At 45.0% G+C, this 19,848-nt stretch overlaps 1 protein-coding gene across 2 annotated transcripts in view; it reads left to right on the forward strand.

Annotated features, from left to right (window-relative positions):
* GRHL1 (grainyhead like transcription factor 1) overlaps positions 1 to 17,815 on the forward strand; it is a 40,364-nt gene extending 22,549 nt beyond the window's left edge. Inside the window, exons 9-16 of one of the 2 annotated variants that reach the window (XM_040060513.2) lie at positions 1,939 to 2,097; positions 6,633 to 6,720; positions 8,963 to 9,102; positions 9,974 to 10,011; positions 10,111 to 10,199; positions 11,950 to 12,035; positions 13,593 to 13,657; positions 14,797 to 17,815. In XM_040060513.2, the coding sequence (XP_039916447.1) occupies positions 1,939 to 2,097; positions 6,633 to 6,720; positions 8,963 to 9,102; positions 9,974 to 10,011; positions 10,111 to 10,199; positions 11,950 to 12,035; positions 13,593 to 13,657; positions 14,797 to 14,911 (780 nt within the window). In that variant the 3' untranslated portion in view covers positions 14,912 to 17,815. The remainder of the gene's footprint in view (positions 1 to 1,938; positions 2,098 to 6,632; positions 6,721 to 8,962; positions 9,103 to 9,973; positions 10,012 to 10,110; positions 10,200 to 11,949; positions 12,036 to 13,592; positions 13,658 to 14,796) is intronic. The other variant, XM_040060512.2, reaches the window with a different exon arrangement.
* Positions 17,816 to 19,848: the final 2,033 nt, after the last annotated feature.

Consider the following 19,848-nt stretch of genomic DNA (forward strand, 5'->3'; position numbering starts at 1 on the left):
GGCAAAAATGCCCTTGTAAAGCCAAAGGTAGCAGAAAGGGAAGTGGGGTGGATAAAAGCGGGTAAAGCCATCCTTGGGTTAGTCTGGGGAAGACTGCAAACAGCTTATTTTAAAATAATTTTCCTGACTGTGATTTGAGATGTATTTAGTGCTTTCACAAAAAGTTGTCTTGGAGCAATGCAGGTTTGGGATGCTGGGGCACAGGCTGGAGGGTGGGCAGGCATTGACCACCAGCTCACCTTGCGTCCTGCGCCTGTCCCTGGCTTGAGTCCGCGCAGAGGCAGCAGCGCGCCTCAGGGCTGGGGCTCTGCTGACTCTGCTGGGTTGGGTGGTGTTTCACACGTTCCCTGTCCCTTGGCACAGCAGGACTTGCTGGGGACACTGGAATTGGAATCTCTGGGATGGCGTGGGAGTAGGGGGGCTGTTTGCCGAGCAACTGTGCTGCCTTCTCAGGACACACAGGCTTCAGGAAGCAGCATGTGAATCCTCAGTATTCAGACAAGTTATTACAAGAGAAGTCACTCACCTGCACTATTTTTCCTCCCTGCCCCGGCTTTTTATACAGCTGTATTATACATGGCAGGGAAAAAACCAATGGTTATAAACTACCACCAGATCAAGGTTTTGCATTTCTATTTCCCATCGTTGTTAAAACTGGTAAAGGATGTTGCAGAACCTGTGCGAAGAGGACCTTGATAAGCAGCGCTTAGCAAAGCCAAAGCCTGTGGCTTTCCCAAGCCTGTGTGAGCCTCTGCAGCTCCGGGAGGTGGCACCAGCTCACTGCCGGGACTCAAGTGGCGCTGGTGGAAGCACCACCTAAGTGAGCCATCGGGTCCTAGGATGGTGCTCCTGCAAAATCTCTGGGAAGGGGCTTCTGGCTCCCAAGGCTTTGATTATATTTTAAAGTAATGTGTTCCCAGCCTTTATTCTTCAGGCAGAGGGGAGAGAAGCCGTTGCAGATCTTGGTGGCTCGTAAATTCCTGGTAATTAATCCTTACAGCTTCTGAGATGTGCCGGTAATAGGCATTGTGTTGGCAGAAAAGTCTGGCACACTGCAAGCCCATTATCTAGATACAAAGTACTCTGGTGTGTCTGCTCATACCCGCTTAAGGATATTTTTTATTCTGTTAAGCAGCATTGGATTTGTTCTCTGGTTGCGTGCGATCTGTGTTTTTGAGAGGGTTTTTTTGTTGTTTTTTCAAGCAGTTATGAAAAATGAAATTAGGTATGTTCAAACATGCAATTAGTTTTCCTTGTAATTATTTTTTTTGTAAGAATAATGGAAATATTTTTCTTCCCCTTTCCATCTGAATGTTCACAGGGTATTGCAGGTCTTACTAATGAATATTCAAAGTAGTGTTCAACTTAGTATAAAGCTGAGAAACCTTCACTGGAATAATGGTGTTATTTCTGTGTTTAAAGATTACATGTTGCCTAATATTTTTAAAAAGCTTTTAATAGCCTTTAGAAAAAAACCTCAACCTAGTACTTTCTAGCATAAGCTGTGCTTATGCAAAACTCACAGAAAGATCTAACTTACCCAGAATAACATGAATTTTTTGGAACACGGTTGTGTTCTCACCAAGATGCCACTGAGCAGTGAGGATTGATTGTAGGAGCATTCCTTTTGCTAAAATTTTGATGGTGGCATTTGAGAGTTCTTGGGTGGAAAGATGGGTGGAGTCTTCCTAAAGTTTGGAGAGTTTGTTGAAATCTGTTTTGGACAAAGTGGTTTTGTCCCCTCCAATGGCTTATGTAACGGCTAGAGAATGTTACATTGCTTCTTGGGGATTTTACCACTCTCAGAAGAAAGAAGATGCTGCTTGTCGTGGCAATGACCAGCATTTGGGCCTTGGCACTCCCCGAGTATCCCTTGCTCAGTGGTCAGCCAAGACTCTGTGTGTCACTACTGACAGCTGCTGCTTTCCTCTTCTGCAGGTTTTCATTTCTGTGAACTGCCTCAGCACAGATTTTTCCTCTCAGAAGGGAGTTAAAGGCCTGCCCCTGAATCTTCAGATCGACACTTACAGCTACAATAACAGGAGTAACAAACCTGTCCACAGAGCCTACTGCCAAATTAAAGTCTTCTGTGACAAGGTAAGCTTGGATCAATGTGCCAGTGACTGTTTTGGAAGCTGCTCCACAGCTTAGCAGCACTCTTTTTTTTTTTTTCCCCCCTAATTGTGTCACTTGCTATTTTGGCTCCATGAGAAGTCCTGTCTGTGTTTAGCCTTTGCAAGGAAAAAAATTCAACCCCTTCTACTTGGCTCACAGATGTTATGATGACCTCGAATAAATTTGCTGCTCTCAAAATGCTGGAGTGCCAAGTGTTCCTGAGCATTGGCTTTAGAGAAAGGTCAGTCAGTGGCAGACTGACACTGGGAAGAGCCTTCAGCAGGAGAAATCATTGCCATTGACTGGAGCAAGTGTAGGCTTGTCTTTTTGCCCAAGTTCTGTTGTGTTGGTCCTTTTAAATTTCTTCATGTTTTCATACGGCATTTGTTACAAAAAAACCCAAACCAATAACTTGGCAGAGTTTATGAAAAGAAGATTTACCATGGTGAGATACAGCAGCATAAAAAAAGCCCATATACAAGGTGGGTAGGTGCTATAATTTGACAGCTCTGACAGTTCTGTGTGCATTTAGCACACAGAATTAATGCCTTTTCCAAAACCAGTATTCAACAAAGGCTGTGAAAGAAACAGCAGAAGCTGAGCTGAAAGCAGCTGTACAAACTTAACTGAGTTTGCAAGGAAAGGAAATTTCCCAATCCTCATAACCTGTTCCTGCCTGAGCAGTCTTTTGAAGGTCCAGGGCAAGTAATGTGCAATGTTGTTATTTTCAGAGTGACCAAGATTGTTCTTGGCCATGATAAATGCTTCCTGGACTTCCCCAGTCCTTTTGATTGCTGTGAACCATGTTGGCTTCCAATTTTACTGATACCCTGCTTGATATAGGGCTCTTATTCTTTGAATCCAAACTCCATCTTCATAGGGCAGACTCTCAGGTGATACCTCAAATGCCTCTCCATGCAGCTGCCGGGCTGAGGCAGGGCTGTAACCTCTCTCTGGTCCTGTGCTGGCTTTGGCAGACCACTGTGTGCTCTTGCCTGGTGCTCCCTAGGACACTGACACAAAGATTGACCTCATGCACCGTTGTTCTGTCTCTGCTTATCTCCCCAAATACATGGTGCTCTGCACTGTGCTCCTGCTGTAGCCCTTCATTAACTCACCCTGCCATGTTCTGTTGTCCATCTGTAGGCTTTTAACTGGGTTCCTCTGCATTCCTGCACAGCCTGTAGCTGTTTCTGTTGTGATACTTTCTGCAAAGAATTTACAGGGACATAGCAAAGGCTCTCCAGAGCCATCTTGAAGACTTGCCAATAAGCCTAAGAGGCTTGGGTCTCATGAGATTTCTTCAGGCCTTTATTTTTCCTTCTTTTTCTATTTTCTTTTGCCTATTGCAAGATGAGACTGAAGCAAATGTCATCTAATGATTTTTCGCCCAAGTAATCTGGAACTGTTGTGTGCTATCAACCTATTTTCTCTACAATACAGGGAGAACAGACTTGCTACAGGGTCGGGGGGATTTTGTATGCCAAATTGTCCAATCAATTACTGACACAATGCAAAAATGACTGACAGGCTTGTGCCACTGCTAATAAGACAAACTGGTTAATAAAAAGGCAGATGTGTAGTCAGCATATAGACTCCAACGGCTTCCTTCAAGCTATGGCAGAAATTTCAGCAAATATAGTAATGCCAGTGCATCTTTTATTTCCCTTTGAGATTTTTGACTTACTCTCCAGATTTATTCCTCCAGATAATTCTAATTGTAAATTGTACCTGAATTAAAAGGGGAGGAAAGAAAGGAAGGAGAAATGTAAGTCGAAATAAGATAATAAAATAAAAAACTGAATTTTAAAGTACCTTCCTTTCACCTTTCCCTTCTTTTCAGGCTCAACTTCACTCCCTAATTCTCTTCCTTGTCCTCTGCAGCAGTGCAAGGGAATGGGGGCTGTGGTCAGTTCTTCAGACATCACTGATGCTCCTTCCTCTTCAGGAAGAGGACTCCTCACACTCTTCCCTGGCTTCAGTGTGGGGCTCCTCCCTTGGGAGACAGTTTCCACAAACTTCTCCAACATGAACGCTTCCCACAGGCTACAGCTCTTCACAAGCTGCTTCAGTGGGGGTCCCTTCCATGGGGTGCAGTTCTTCAGGAACAGGCTGCTCCCGTGTTGGTGCCCCATGGGGACACAACTTCTGACAGCCAACCTGCTCCAGCATGGGCTCCTTTCTCCATGGGGCCACGGGTCCTGCCAGAACCCTGCTCCAGCACAGACTTCCCATGGAATCACAGCCTCCTTTGGGCATCACTCTGCTCTGCTGTGGGGTCCTGCACAGGCTGCAGGTGGATCTCTGCTCCCCCATGGACCTCCAAGGGCTGCAGGGGCACAGCTGCCTCACCATGGGCTGCACCACAGCCTGCAGGAGAATCTCTGCTCTGGTGCCTGGCTTCCCCCTTCTGCACTGACTTTGAGATCTGCAGAGCTGTTTCTTTCACATATTCTCACTTTGCTTCTGACTGTTGCTGCAGAACACTTTTCCCCTTTCTTAAATGCACAAGCCCAAGAGGCACTACCACCACAGCTGATGGGCCTTGGCCATTTTAAGCTGACTGGTATTTGCTCTGTTGGGCATGAGGGAAGGTGCTTCTTGGAATAAACATCCCCTCAGAAAACCCATCCCTGTAGCCCCTGCGTGCTATCATATCATGCACGAACCCCATGTACTCATGGACCCTAATGCTGGCTGCTTGCTCCAGGCTCCTGTAAGAGCATTTGTATTTCAGGAGGAGCAACTGTTTTCTGCCCTGTACTGAATTGTATGTAATCAGCCAGCTGCTTTTGAATGTTTCCAGGACCATTGTTACTATAATATCCATACCTGTTACAGCCCTGAATGTTTGTCCTCCTGTGACCACTCTTACCTGCAGAAATTCTGTTACCTGTATTTTCTTCATGGAGGGCCAAGTCTATGGTGTGGAGGCCTGTTGGAAAAAAACCTGCAAACCAGCAGAAAATTAAGATGTTGTGGCCACCCAACACAGATATCTCCTGTATTCCTTTGTCAAGGCTGTGCTTGCAGTGCTGGGGATGTTTGGTTTTCCTCCACTCCTGTGTGGTGTCAGGACCTGAGTAAAGCAGTGTGGGTGTAATGGTGTCATCCTGTAGAATGTTATGGCACAAGCTTCCTTCAGGCTTGGCCTGGCAGTATTTGGGCTGAGCAGGGATGGGGCTGACCTGTCCCAGAGGAAGAAGACCTACTCTATTCTGAATGGTACCTCAGCTATGCATCTCCATGAGGAGAGTTAAACACAGGGTTTCACAGACGAGAGCTTGTGCTGCCCGCTGGGATCTGCTGTCACTCTGGTAGCGATGGCAGTGCGGTGGGAAGGCTTTCATGGGATGGTAGAAACAAATGACTGAGATGCTGTTGGAAGGAAAGAGTGGGTGCCAGGCTGCTGGAGCATTGATGTGAATGGGCAGCAACGTGGAGGCTGTTCTTTCAGTTGCATGATCACAGAGTGGTTTGGGTTGCAAAGCACCTTTAAAGGTCATCTAGTCTAGATCTCTGGCATCGTCAGGGGTACATTCCATGAGACCATCTTACTCAAAGCCCCATCCAGCCTGGCTTTGAGCACTTCTGGGGATGGGGCATCCACAGCTTCTCTGGCCAGCCTGTTCCATGCCTCGCCACTCTCATGGGAAAAATGAATGTTGAGGATCTCCTGTGAGCTTATCACTTCATGCAGCTGGCAGTGTGACATCCCTGACTTAACCCACAGTCACATGTGAGCTCTGGGCAGAGCTGGAGGAATAAACACTATTCCAAAGCTTCTTCCTTGCTTTTCTTTCTCCATCATAGCTGTCCTCACCTTGCAGAAAAAATGGCATTATTGCACTGTTCCCTCTGCAACTTGGTTTGGAAGGCCGGGAATAGTGCAGGCATGAGCCCAGTTATGGCATCTGGATTGCGCCATGGCCTCACCCTGATGAAAAGAGAAGAAATAATCCCTGCTTTAAAGCAGTGCCCGTCTGCAGCTTGAGCTCAGTGAAGACTGGTGCAACTGCTGCAGGCTCTGTGGGAAATGTGCAGGAGGTATCTTGCACCTGGTGATCCAAGTGTGGTGTGACTTCTGTAGATTTTAATGACAATCAAGGGAACTCCTAAACTGGGGGAACCTGCAGTTCTTTATAGTTTTAAACACTTCAACTATGCTTTTGTCTAACGCTTTATACAAACGTTATAGGTGTGGGTATCTTTTGTCATTGTATCTTCATCTGACTTGAAAGAAAAGCAAGTGTTTGTGTCTTGGATATGGTTGTTGGATTTCATTAGATAATAGGACTCAAAAGTAGGCAGATCTCAAAGTTGGTACACTCTGGCAAACCTGCAGCTCAGGTACTGTGGAATTGACCTCCACAAATGCATCTGGAAGAATGGGTGTTCCTGGTGTTCCTCTGCAGCTGAAAAAAACCTCAAAAAATTAAAAATACCTTCTCTTTCTCTCTCCTCTCCTCCCTTCTTCTTCACTCCCCATTTCTTTCCCTTAATCTCTTGGCTGACAGGGAGCAGAGAGGAAGATCAGGGATGAAGAGCGAAAGCAAAGCAAAAGAAAAGGCAAGTGCACTGATCCCAGCTCTCAGTTGAATGCCTGTAAGTAGAACTTATTCTATCAGTACTTTAAATATTGGATTTCATTTTGGCTACAAATAGCTTGTGCAGTAGAACTCTCAAGTCAATTTTTATCCTCTATGGACCTGTGCTTGATTTAAGCAGTTCCTTATGGAACAGTCATTGTGTTTTGCAACACACTAGGTCATTTAGGGCTTCATTCTGTATATTCTGTATATTCTTTCTGTCCAAGACAGGGTCCTGCTGCATATTCAGTCAGGTATGGGTTGTAGCAGTTGAAGTGGTGGGTGAGGGGGGGAGTTTTGGCCAGTGCTGGAGCCCCTCCTGTCATGGGTTAATAACTATGACACCTCCCAATCCAGGTGGCAGTGAGAATGATCAGTTTCAAATATTTTCAGCCTGATCCTAAACTTGGGCTTTAACTTACATTAAAAATGTGTTTGCAACTCCTCAGCAAGGCTGTGGCAGCCTTGAGACTGAGCGTCCAGGCTCTCAGCCCTGTGCTGGCTCCTCTAGAGCAAAGTGGTCCTTAGCGAGCGATTTCAAAGTTTCTGCATGTCTGAAGCATATGGAGACCTCTGCACTGTAGTACTCAAAGGAGGAGGAGTTTCTTCCTGCTGAGCATCTTCCTTTAGCTGCTGCAGATGACAGATCCTGTGTGTGGATGACTGGTTATTCACCAGCAGAGCTGCTTAGAGGAAGATACATCTGGCTGTTTTTGGCACGGGGCAGGCACGTGCTCTCGCTTGCTCTGCTATTAACAGCCTGACTGGTTCAGCCAGCATGCACCTCTCAGCTCGCCAGGCAGGATTTTCCTGATGCAGCAGGTAAAGGCTGCTGGAGCAGCTTTAGAAGATAATGCTGAAGGGAACCTATTTGCTCAAGGGAAGTTGTGGAAAGGGCTGGGTTTTTGGTTTTTTTCAAAGTACGTCACAAGAGGCGGGTTTAGCACACCGTTAGCATTTCACAAACGTAGTAGCTCCAGTGGCTCTCAAAAGATTACTGCATGCAGCCCTTTGCATCTTTCCTGGAAAGGGAAAGCAGGTTCAGTACACATTTCCCAGGATCTTATGATTTTACAAAAGCTGCTTTCCAGTGTTAATTTTCTAGGCTTGGGCTTAGCCCAGTGTGATCCTTACTTTCCTGGAAAATATGATCTCTGGCCTTTGAGTTCTTACGTGAGAAGTTTTTGATTCCTTGAAGCCATAAGCTGTTATACTCACCTCCATGATCACAAATGCCACGGGTAGATGAACTCTTCAACAGCAGAAACAGTTGGTGGCTTTTGGTCAAAGTTATTTTTACAAAAATTCAGCAATCTTTTAAAAAAATTTTTTTCCAAGGAAAAAATAGCATATTTTCTACTGAGGACATGAGAAATGGTTTTGTTTGAAAAACATTTTTTTGTTTGCAGTTGTTTTGACCTCAGATAAATATGCTTCCACTTGGTAAAATAAAGTATTCAAATGTGATAGTTTGACATGAATGTGTCTGAAATGTGGTTTAAGGCACCTCGCTTTCTCCTCAGAGGGTCTTGTGGATGAAGTCTGTCCTCTTGGTGGGTTGTGTCACATCAGCTGGTACATTGTGAGAGCTAAAGGGCTCTGTGGGAGACAGTTCTGATCCTAGGGTGGTGGACTAGGGGCTGGCACCTTGAGGTAACCAGGATGAACAATGAAAGGAGCCAGAATGTGAAACTTGGAAGCATGGAATCAATATGTAACTTTAAATATAACAACTTGCACAAACCAGTATTTGTACTACCTCTGTAGTATAGTGCTGCCTTGGTGCTGTCTCTTTAAGATGCTCCCAATTGGGAACATGCAAGTTGTCCCTTTGTCTTCTTTGTATCATCCTGGCATAGGAACACCAGCAAGCTTTTGAGGGAATGGAGAGGAAGAAGGTAGGGCAGGGACTAGTTTTTGCACTCTGTTTGGATGGCTTACTTGGTACATGGAAGACCTCGGTTCCTCTCTTGGGCTGAGTGCCAGGTTATTGTCCATCCTTACTAATATCTAAACAAAGTTGAGCCACTCAGTTGGAGAGGTGGAGAAAGCTTTGACCACTCTGTGAAAAAAGTTCTCAGAGCCCAGGCCTTCAGTTGAGAGGTAGACAACCAAAGTTCAAAGTCCTTTCTCAAAAGAGCTTTTTGCTTTGACCCTGACTGCGGAATACCCTTGTTCAGCAGGGTATGTACCTTTTAAGTGATGTAGGGCTCCATCGGGGCCTTCAGTGTCCTGTATCCCAATCTCTGTCTCCACAGTTTCTGATGTCAAAGTGCCCATGCTTCCCTCACACAAACGTACCGACATCACCATCTTCAAGCCCTTCATGGACCTAGACACTCAGCCTGTCCTGTTCATCCCTGATGTTCACTTTGCAAACCTGCAGCGTGGGGCTCACGTGAGTAAAGCTCGTGGGTGTGGGGATGAAGAGGCTCTGAGGTGTATTTGCAAAAGGCCTGGGATGCTGTGTGTGCATATGTGCACATGAAATGTCAGACTGCATCAGTGCTGTAATCAAATACAGGCTGAGTCTCATGTGGGCAAGCAATGTTGCTTCAAGACACATTGGCTGGAGTTGACTGGGGGTGTTTCACCATCAAATTATTTTCCTATCAAGTCCAGTTTCTTTGAACCTGAAAGCATTTTTCCATAGCATTTCTATTGCGTGAACTGCAGGGGTTTTCTCTCGTAACATCCCTTGGGATCCTGGTGTGCTGTTGTACAGCGCAGACTCCTCCAGATGCCTGCTGCAGGCTGAAAATCCATCCTGTGGAGCTGGCGTGTGTCAGCTCTGTGATCCGCTGCCAGAGCGCCCTGCCTCAGTGTTCCTGGAAAGTTCCAGCTTACGAGAAACTGGAAGGGAAAAAATTAGCATGCAACCAGGTTTCAAAATCTTGAACTTTGCTGTGCCAGGAGTTCTGCCATGCTCTTAACATAATCTAAACCTTACTTTTTACGAGTATTGCCTGAACTCCTAGCAAGGATGGAGAATGAACTTGTATCCATAAGGCTGACATTCCAGCATGTTTTTCTACAAGGGCCCTGATGCTGAGTTTTGTCAGAAGACTCTACACCAGTCCACTGGTTAGCTCCTCTTTGTTCCTGTCACTCATTTGAGAGCATTTATTACTTTATATCAAAAAAGATCAAGAAGATGTTTACTGGCTTTTGGAGTCAGAGTCATTTGATTTACCTTTGAAAGATTCTAAGAGAAAATTAATTCTAGTTACGGATAAAATAATCACAAAATCTCCCCTTTGTTTTTAAAGGTCCTTCCTGTTGCATCAGAAGAACTGGAGGGTGAAAGGTAAAAGCTGCCCTTCAACCTCCTGACACCTTACCCTCAGACAGAGGGATACGTCCCTGTAATTGTACCACTGCTAACTTTTTGCCTTGTCAATGACAGCTCCAACCTGAAGAGAGGAGCTTATATTGGTGAAGAGGACTTTATTGCTACTCCAAATAAGATGGGCAGAATAGAAGAGCCAAAAAGAGGTATTTTCTTCATTCAGAGATTGAATTTTTGGAGTATATATCTGTCAGGATAGAGGGATGCATCTGAGGTTAAAGAATTTTTAAATTCATATTGATGAATACTTTAGACTATTTTTTCTGCCTTGAGTAGTGACAGTTCATGTATAAAGATGTGGTTCAGCTGTGCAAATATTTTACATTGGGAGATTTTCTGGGGGTTTCTGCCAGCTCAGACAGTAATGGGCTCTGAACCTATAAGGAAAGAGAGTCAAGATGAGCTGAGCAGCTTACAAGTACCCCTAATGGACTGGGGTAGAGAATTCATCATGTAATCTGCTACAAAATACTCTGGAAATCTCCTCCAGGCTTCAAGTAATGAACACCAAGAACTGGTTCTGGTATAAAATTGTTGCATCTTTCATGGTGCCAGGAAATGGGTTGTTCTTCTCTGAAAGCAAGGCTAAAGGAATATTCTGCTAATTTTTAACTGGGTTTCAGTCTTTTCAATGTCAATGTTGCTGTGGTGTTGTGGAAGGAGATGAGAGGTCTCTTTGGGGTGTTGGAGGTGGTGTACCTGCTTGATGATTGTTGTGTTTGGAAGGACTGCAACAAAGTTTGCAGTATTAAACCTATGAAGCAGCAAATGCTAAGTCTAGCAAATCTGACCATGATGGGGCTTCACTTGTCCAGTCTGGGTAAACTAGTAGGGAAGGATGAATGTTATAGAAGGAAATGAGACTTCTAGTGTTTTCATATTGCTATATGCCATAAAAAAAGGCCCATGGGATTCTCTCTCCTTTGGCTGACTCTCATCTGACCTGTGCTGTAACTGAGAGTACGTGTACTGTCTTCCTTTTTCAAATCTACAGTCCTCCCTTTTTAAACCTGCCTTTAGCGGGTAAATTGGGCAGTGCATCAAGGTGCTGGGCTGTCCTGAGTTCACCTTGTTGCATTAGAAATGCCAGTTATTGTTCCATGTTGCAGGTGTGTCAAAGCTGTGGCGGATGAACCCTTGCAAACAATCCAGGCTGCAATACCTAGTCATTAGAAGATGGATTAAAGACAGCAAAGCTGTTAAAGTCCAAGCTTTCTTGCTCTCCTGGCTTATTCCTCAGCCTTAATGCAGTTTTTAAATGAGGCTGATGTTACATGCAATGAGTCTGCTAGCTTGAGAACGCTAGGGATGCTCACCTAATTGGGGTTCTTGCTCTTTCATTCTCCTCCTAGCAGGAGACCAAGCCTGCACTGTATGTCAGCTCTGGTGATAAGAGTATTACTGAAACACAGCAAGGGGTAGGAAGCGTAGAGACAGCGTAGGAGGAGCACAGAACTGTACAAATAAATTATTTAAAAATTAGGAGGTGGGCAGGATGGCTTCACCTGCTGTGATAGCATCTGTCAAATAATTTGATTGTGAAAAGTCTTTTGGCTATGATATGGAGGAACCCAAGGGTCTCAAAGAGTTGTGTTTTGTATTACTCCTTTCTTTGTTTCAAATATGACCTTTTTTCCCTAACAATAGAGAAAATAAAGAAAATACAAAAGTATTTTGACAATAAAGATGCTTGAGTGGCTTTATGTGCAAGAAGTAAGTCTTGAGCTAACCTAGCTGTGTGTGTTTGTGCTACAGTCTTAACTGTATATTGAATGTATGTATGCATATTTCTTCATAAGATCCTCAGTGGATGTCCCTGTGTGTTTAGCCAGTGTGGGATTCAGATTTTTCCTGAGAAGCAATTGCACAGTTAATTCCTCTCATATTGCTTTCCAGTGTTGCTGTATGTCCGAAAAGAGTCAGAGGAAGTCTTTGATGCACTAATGTTAAAGACACCATGTCTGAAAGGCCTCATGGAAGCGGTAAGTGATGAGGTTGGTTTATAATCCTTGAGAAAAAGCCCTGGCTACCCAGTCCTTACACACTAGCCAGTCACACTTTGTCACAGCTTGTGTCCACATATTTCTGCTCTTCTGGATAGGAAGAATAAGGAAGATTTCCTTTCAATAACATGGAAATTAATGCAAATAATGCTTTAATTTATTATTAAGGGAATTTAGGAAGCTTGTCTTTTATGTACTTTACCCCACATCTGTGGGGTCTGGGTGTAAGAAGCCTTCCTGAAGATCCAGGTGTGTCAACCTTGATGATTGGATGTTCCTCTTGTCAGAGAGGGTGCTTTTATTAGGAAATGGAGTGATTTTCAGAACATGTCCAGTGGCTTGGGTTTATTTCAGCCTTTCAAAGCCATGTTTGCAGCCCTTCACTGCCCTTTCAAAAGCCAGTAATGCAGAGCTCCAAGTCCCAGCTTCTCTGTGTTGCTAAGACTTTTATATATCTGTGCACACGTGTGTAATTGCTCTCTGGTGCTTGATTTCCAAAATAGACTTCCACTATCCCTGCTGCTACAGAGCAAGGGAAGTACAGAGCTTAAGTCCAAGGAATGGCGTCATGTTTGGCATGAGCTCAAAACTGACGTTTCTCTCTGTCTTTCTGTGACTAATGCCTCTGCTCAGGGAACAGGGGCTTGGGGGATGTACAGGCAGGTCTGGCCATTAACCTTTGGGTTGTAGAGATAGTTCTGTAACCAGAATCTTTATTTATTCCTGGCTGTGAGGCTTTGGCAGCTGGAGGGTGGAGGCTAACGGAGAGAGGGATTGAAGGCTGTAAAGTCCTCCCTTACCCCATGGTCCTGAAGCAAAGCTGCACCTTCGTCGTTTCACTTGAATTTATTAAAGCAAGGAACCAAGTGCTCACTGCTGTAGCTTGGGGGAATCTCCCTGTACATTGCATGTCAAAACAGTGTATTGGTGTGATAGAGCAGTTTGCCAAAGTAAACCAGGCTCAGGTTACTGAGCTCCCCCCTTTCTGGCGGTTGTGCAGTGAAGTGCCATGGTCAGTGGCTGTGACTCCACACTGATGTCACCCTGCTGGGGAAGGAGAATGTTTCTGATCACCTCATGCCCTTAGCAGCAGAGGTCCTCTCTCTGTTGCTATTTTCTTCTTTCAGCCACTGTCATGACTAATTTTCGCTTGATCCCTCTGACACTAAATTTAAAAATGGTTTTCAGTATGCTAAGAGAACAGAGAGCCAAGAGAGAGTGAGAGTTAGGGTGTGGAGTGGGCTCTTAATGGGTGGGATTTTGAATGTAGGGGCAGGAGGTTGCTGTGTGAAAAGCAAGTAGCCAGGTTTCAAACATGATTAAATTTTTTGCATGGAAGTTAGTTAAATGCAAAGAAGGGGCTCTGATCTGTAGATTTACGCTGTAGTTTGGGATTTAGTGCTGCCTGTATAGGGCAGAGCAGTTGTCCTCATTTGCAGGCTTTTTGTTGCGGTTGTTCCTTTCTGTAAAATAGGTAGTGAAAGACAATGACAAAAGTCTTCTTGCTTCACCAGTCATTTCTTTCTTTTGTTCTAGATATCTGACAAGTATGATGTTCCTTTTGATAAAATAGGAAAAATCTTCAAAAAATGTAAAAAAGGGTGAGTATGTACCTGTGCAACAACTGCATAAAATATGAACAACTTTTTCAAACATGTAGGCAGATCTGCTGTCTAATTCCTCCATGCACTGCAGATATGTGAATGCCATTTGTTGTTTTGTGTGTGCACGCAAGTACACACATTCCAACACCATCCACAGAGCTGAAGACTGGAAGACTATAGGAAGGGTCCTATAGAAATATGTAGTCTGGCTTCCTGGGTAAATACAAGTCAGGGAACCTCTCTGAGCTAATTGTTACTTGAACCAGAGCTGATCATGTCAGAGGGAGAAGAGTTCAGTTTGTTAAAAGACTCCCAATTATGAAGAACCTCCTTCAACCCATGTTAAATTCTTCCAGTGGTGACTGGGCTCACTATATCTGCATTTGACTACAATTACTAAACCTTGGTTGTCTTTTTGTGGGCTAAATTAAAGAGAACGTAGTTGTGAAGTGTCTGTTTCTCCCAGAGGCCGTACCTCATCATCTTTTTATTTTGTAGCATAAGTAATTGAGTTTCTGAACATTGTCTTCTTTTGTTTTGTCTTTTAATTTCTCAGTACTTTTCTTGGGTTGTCTATAAGTCAGTTTGGTGTCTCAGCCCCTTCCCCTTCCAGCCAGAAAATTACACCCTTCCAGGGCTGTGCTTTTATAGCAGAATTACCCAACCAGAACAGCTGCAAAAGCTTAGAATCTCTGACATGTAAACCACTGCTAAGCACAGCTTTGTGTGCATGTGTGCACACAAGCACACAGGTATTGACCTTTCTGGCAAATGAAAGAGGTGGCCAAGCATGGGTGGTTTCTTCTCTGCAAGCTCTGTAGGGTTTTGTGCTGATAGTTCATAACTGACAAGCAAACCCATTCAGAGCCCCAGGTGCCTGCAGCTTCAGAAGGATTCTTCTGGCTCCAAGATCTCTCTCCCTCCCTGGTCCAGAAGCCAGACTTAATCCTTCTATTCAGACCCTGAGAAGTGGGGTCAGAACAGCCAGATCTGCTATGGGAAGCAGTGAGTCAGAGAGAGATGAGCAGGGATCTTGTGTTACCCTCGGGTAGTCCAGGCTTTTTTAGGTTTGAGAATGCCTTTGCTCTCTTTGGCATGCAGAACTGTAAAATACTTGATCTATTTTGTTTTTCCAGAATTCTGGTCAACATGGATGATAACATCGTGAAACATTATTCTAATGAAGATACCTTCCAGCTGCAGATTGAAGAGGTTGGAGGATCTTACAAGCTCACTCTGACTGAGATCTAAGATCACAGATCACTGTGGATTTTAAACAAAGGTCTCAAGTGAACATTTTCCCATAATTCAGTATGTTGGGCAAAACACTAATCACCTCCAGAAGAAAGCCAGATGTTTGACTTGTTCTGGGGAGCAGAGCAGTGGTTTTGCTTAATACATTTGTGTTTGTGTTCTTGCTCATGACCTTATTTGCACTTGAAATGGGCAAGGAAAGATTGGCAATTAAATGGAGAGCATGTATATATTTTTACTAGTGTATTAACCACTAGTAAGTATGGGAGGGAAAATCTCCTGGAAGGTGGCCTTTTAGACTGGTGATGTCTTATTTATCTATTCAGTAACCATGTTTGAGCCTGTTATCAGCTAATACCGTTTTACTGGACTGTTTTCTGCTAGGGAGAGCTGCAAAACTACTAATTGATACTAGTAGGAGTTGCATGCAGGTTGGAGAAAAGTCTATAATGTTTACTTGTGACCAGGGCAGACTGTTGAAATCACTTGCCATTTGGGGGAAATGTAAAACTGCCTTGCTTATGAAGAACTCGCCTTAGTAACTGTGTGAACTCTCATCAGATGAAGCTATATTGTATATAAGTGCAATATATTTTTGAAGGTTTGTAAATGTGTACATATAAGCAATATATAATATATAAAAAATATGGTGTTCTGTATATACCGTGAATATATGCGATGAAGCCCATCTAAAAGGATGCCATATACAGAGAAAACATATTTAATGTAGATATTTAAAAATGGACAAACCCTTATCATGCACCAAAGGTGAGCACACATTTGTAGATTCATAGAAGGCACAAGAGACCTGCTTGTTAAACATGGATCTTCCTATGTAGAAGGAAAAAGATAGCAGCTGTCTCCTAAATCTTCATGCACAGGCAGGTGGTGGAAGTCTTGGTTTCTGTCATGAACTGCCACTGCATCCTGAAACAGCTGTGTACTGCTGTCCTGGGAGGTAATTTGGGCCAAGTCTGAAAGCTGGTTCACAAGAGAAGCTGGGCAGATGCATTTCTCTTGAAGTCTCGTGTTTGGGGGTTGGGAAGAAGGTCTTCTGGAGGTTGGATTTTTTTCTTTAGCGGTGTACAGCAGCTCAGGCTGGATGAACCCATGGGCTAGATGGAGCCAGCTTGCAAGGCCTAGGATGTCAACAACTGGAAATGCACAGGCAAGGCTTTTGAGAGAGGAAGGTGGCAAAATGGCTCAGCAGGCTCAGTGTTAGCAGGGAGTAGGGCCTCCAGGTAGATTATGCATTCTTGGTGTCTGTATGTACCATGGACCTGCTGCTGAGCTGGAGAGACCCGGTGGGCACAGCAGGCATCCTGAGCCCCAGCTGGGAGTTCCAGATGCCTCCAAAAAGTACTGCCCTATGCTATTTACTCATCATGTGCATGTGCTTATGAAGGAAAGGCACTCTTTGGTTAATAGCAAGTGAGAGGAGCACTTAAAGGGCAGCACTAAGGCAAAAACCTCCCTTACACAGTGAGCAGATGAATGTGAGTGCCAGGTCCAGTGTCAGAGCTTTAGTTAGGGATCTGGGTAATGAAAGAAGTTTCTAACATTTTCAGACAGTACCAAGCTGCACATACCTCACCTAGGACATTGAAGGTCAGCCTGGAAAGACTGGAGAAATAGTCCGGAAAAGTAGCATATGCTTTTACTTAATAATTAACAATTTACATAATGGTTGACAGATTGTAGCCTACTATTGTTTAGCTCTCTCATGGTGCTGTTGATCAACAGGAGCATGACCTGTAAGAAATAGGAGACCTCCCCCCTTTGGCTCTGCTGCATCGCTGAGGCCTCTGTGATGAGGCCTCATCAGCGCGGCTCAGACCATGTGGTCCTTCAGCCAGAGCTCATGGCTTCTGAGAAGGAGGGCCTGCATGATTAGGCTGGTGAGGGGTCATGTTCAGGTGGGATGATTGATGGGAGCAGCCTCCTTGACCCGTGTCCTCCTTAGCCATGGCAAGCACAAGGAGGTAGTGCGTGTAAATCACAGAGATTCAGGCGGGGTGTTGAGGCGGTTTTCTCTAGTGAGAAGAGCAGGTTGCCCATGGAGGCAGTGGTTTGGCATCAAAGGTCTTCAGAGCCAGGCTGAGCAAAGGTATCTCTGGACTGTCACAGGTGTAATTGATTCTCCCTTGGTGATGAGTCCAGGTGACCACTTGAAATCCCTCCCCACCTTTTTTGATGATTTATATAAAATACAGTATTTTGGAATTTGTATCAATCCTGAGCTGGTTCATTCCATTCCCCCCTGTATTCCTTCCTTCTCCTCCTTTGTTGATGGGCCCCAACAGAGGGTTGGTGATGCTCTGGGCACTGCATGCTCTCCTCTTTGCCCTGTGGCTGGAGTTGAGCAAACTCCACGCAGATGCATCTACGACCATGGGCTCGAGGCCGAAGGGGAGGCTGATGTGCAGCACGATGCTGAAGGGACTTGGCCAGCACCTGCCACCCTGTACAGGGCCCCACTGCCAGCAGAGCAGCCACGGGACTCGTACCCAGCCAGCAGCAGCCTCCTGCTTGGGCTTCCCTTCGGCAGTCACGGGAAAAGTTTTACTATGGCAAGGGAGTTTTTTTAAAAAACCTGATATATAGGATGCATATATATATTTACACATTTTTATTGAAAATGGAAGTTTTATTACAGAAACTTGGTCTAGGGTCAGGGCAGTAGATTTAGAGTCTTCATAGAGGTAAGATTGACATGAATGTTATTTCTTTTTACTGCTTAATGAAGTATGTGAACTCTATCTGACGATTGTTTTCCACTATAAGATATGCTGGGACACGGGTCTTATAACAGTAGGAGCAATGTCATGTATGTTTTATGAAACTGATTTTTTGTTGTTGTTGTTTTGCCTGCTGTTTTTTAATTGAAAATGTATTTTAAACCAAGCTATTAAATTTTATATGTTCATTTCTAATGATGAGTCTTTTATATAACAAATGCATCTGCTCATACCCCTTCAGTTTTTCTCTGACATGGAATCTATGAAACCCTGGTAATTGTTTCCTAGTTTCTCCTTGCATAAGAAAGTAATCCCAGTGCCAGCCTTGCTGTTGTTATTCCCACATAAGAAGTGGCCAGCTCCATTCACATTCTCTGTTTTATTCCAGCTGACCTTATTCAGTTCAGCGTGTGGGGAAGCTGCAGCATTTGCTTCCATAGGACCCTGTCCTTTGGCAGGAGAGCAAAATATCCATGGGTAAGATCAGGTGTGTAGGGGGACCACTGGTGAAGCTGCAGACATTGACTTTCCCAAGCTGAAAACAAAACTCACGCTAACATCTCCAGGATAATCCTAGTGCCATTGTATCTGGAGCGGTGTTCACCTCCTCTTTTTCACTGTCAGAAAATGTCTCAACAAGCTTTTGCTGTAGCTGGCTCCCAGCCCCTGCAGCAGTTGTTGTCCTGGAGCAGCTCCTGTGCCTTCATCTTCCCAACCACCAGGCTTGTGTCAACATGCTGGGGCTGGGTGGGGAGCAGCGTGGGTGGCAGAAGATGTCTGGGCTAGGAAAAGGCCAGGAAAACTTATTTCCGTATTTATTTCTAGTTCTTGTGAAGGCTCTGCTCACAGGGTTTGTCCCAGATGCAGGAAGACGCTGCAGTGTGTCATGACTGGGTGATGCCCCAGTGCTGGGGGATACCCTGTGTCATCTCCGCCTGAGTTTGTGCTTGCTGGAAGACTGGGCAGGGTTCTGCCCCCGTACAGTTGGTGTGTGGCCATCTCACAGCAAACCTCAGCATGATATGGAATCTGCTGCAGGGCTGGCTGAGAAACAGCTGCTACCCCCTCTTCCCTGGCTGTGTGATACTACCATTTTCCTCAGCCTTCGTGTGGTGTCTCTGTGTGTGTCTGTGCCAGCACTCCCTCCTCTGACACCCCTCAACCCTTTTCTATTTAAGTGAGTTTAAAGGAAGAAGTGAAGGTGAACCCCCAAAGATGCAGCTCTGAGCTGTCAAGGCGGGGAGCCTTAAATGGAACTCTGTGCTTCTTCCTGGGGCATGACTCAGGGCTCTGATATTGAAAACATTTAGTTAGGCTTTTAAGTTCTGACCTCTTTTTGTATGGGAAAGCTGAATTCTGCATCAGTCTCCAGCTTCTTGATGGAACATTGTCGAACAAGGGTTTGCAAGAGCACGGGGCTTCAGTGCTCCTCTATTTGGTTTGTATTTTAGATCACAGATTATTATAATTTAATTATTAGATATTAGACAATATTTAGATGACACCTCAACTAGATTAATTGATCTAATATATGAGTTCTCAGAACTTGTTTAGCTGCTTGTCCTTGGACTATCCTGCCACACCACTGGAAACCTTTGCATAGTTCACAGTGGTGCAGGAGAAACATTTGGCTTTTCCCCCCCCCCCAACTAGTGTCAGTAGCTGCTGTGACTGGGGCAGTTGCAGGGTTTTTGGCACATCCCGCAGGTTCTTACTCCCTCAGGGCAGTGCTGCCCTGCCCCATCCATTCCTGTGCCTGTGCAGGCAGCTGTGGATGGCTGGGGTGCCCTCTGGCTCAAGCAGGATTTATTTTGTCATGCCCCCAGCATGGCCACCCTGCAAGCTGCAGACACGTGCCAATACCAGCTGCTGGCCAGTGTCAGTAGCACTGAATTTGTGTGTTCCTGCTGCAGAACTGGTCACCTCGGGTGGCATCCCGAGCCTAGAGCTGGCCTACAGGTCAGTCACCACCACTGCAGCTGGGGAAGCATGCAGCATGCACAGGAAAGGTGCTTGGCAGCAGCTCTGATGAGTGGGAACACGGTGGAGAAGTGTTCAGATGTCTTGAGGATTTGATACTTGGAGGAGAGACAGCCCTGGGCTCAGGGATTATAGCAGTGAGGGATGATGGAGCACGGTGTGCGGGTGGCTGCTGCCACCAGGCTGAAAAAGACTGTAAATTGGAGTGAAGTTTGG

The sequence above is a fragment of the Hirundo rustica genome, chromosome 3 (genome assembly GCF_015227805.2).
Source record: "Hirundo rustica isolate bHirRus1 chromosome 3, bHirRus1.pri.v3, whole genome shotgun sequence".
Lineage (NCBI taxonomy): Eukaryota > Metazoa > Chordata > Aves > Passeriformes > Hirundinidae > Hirundo > Hirundo rustica.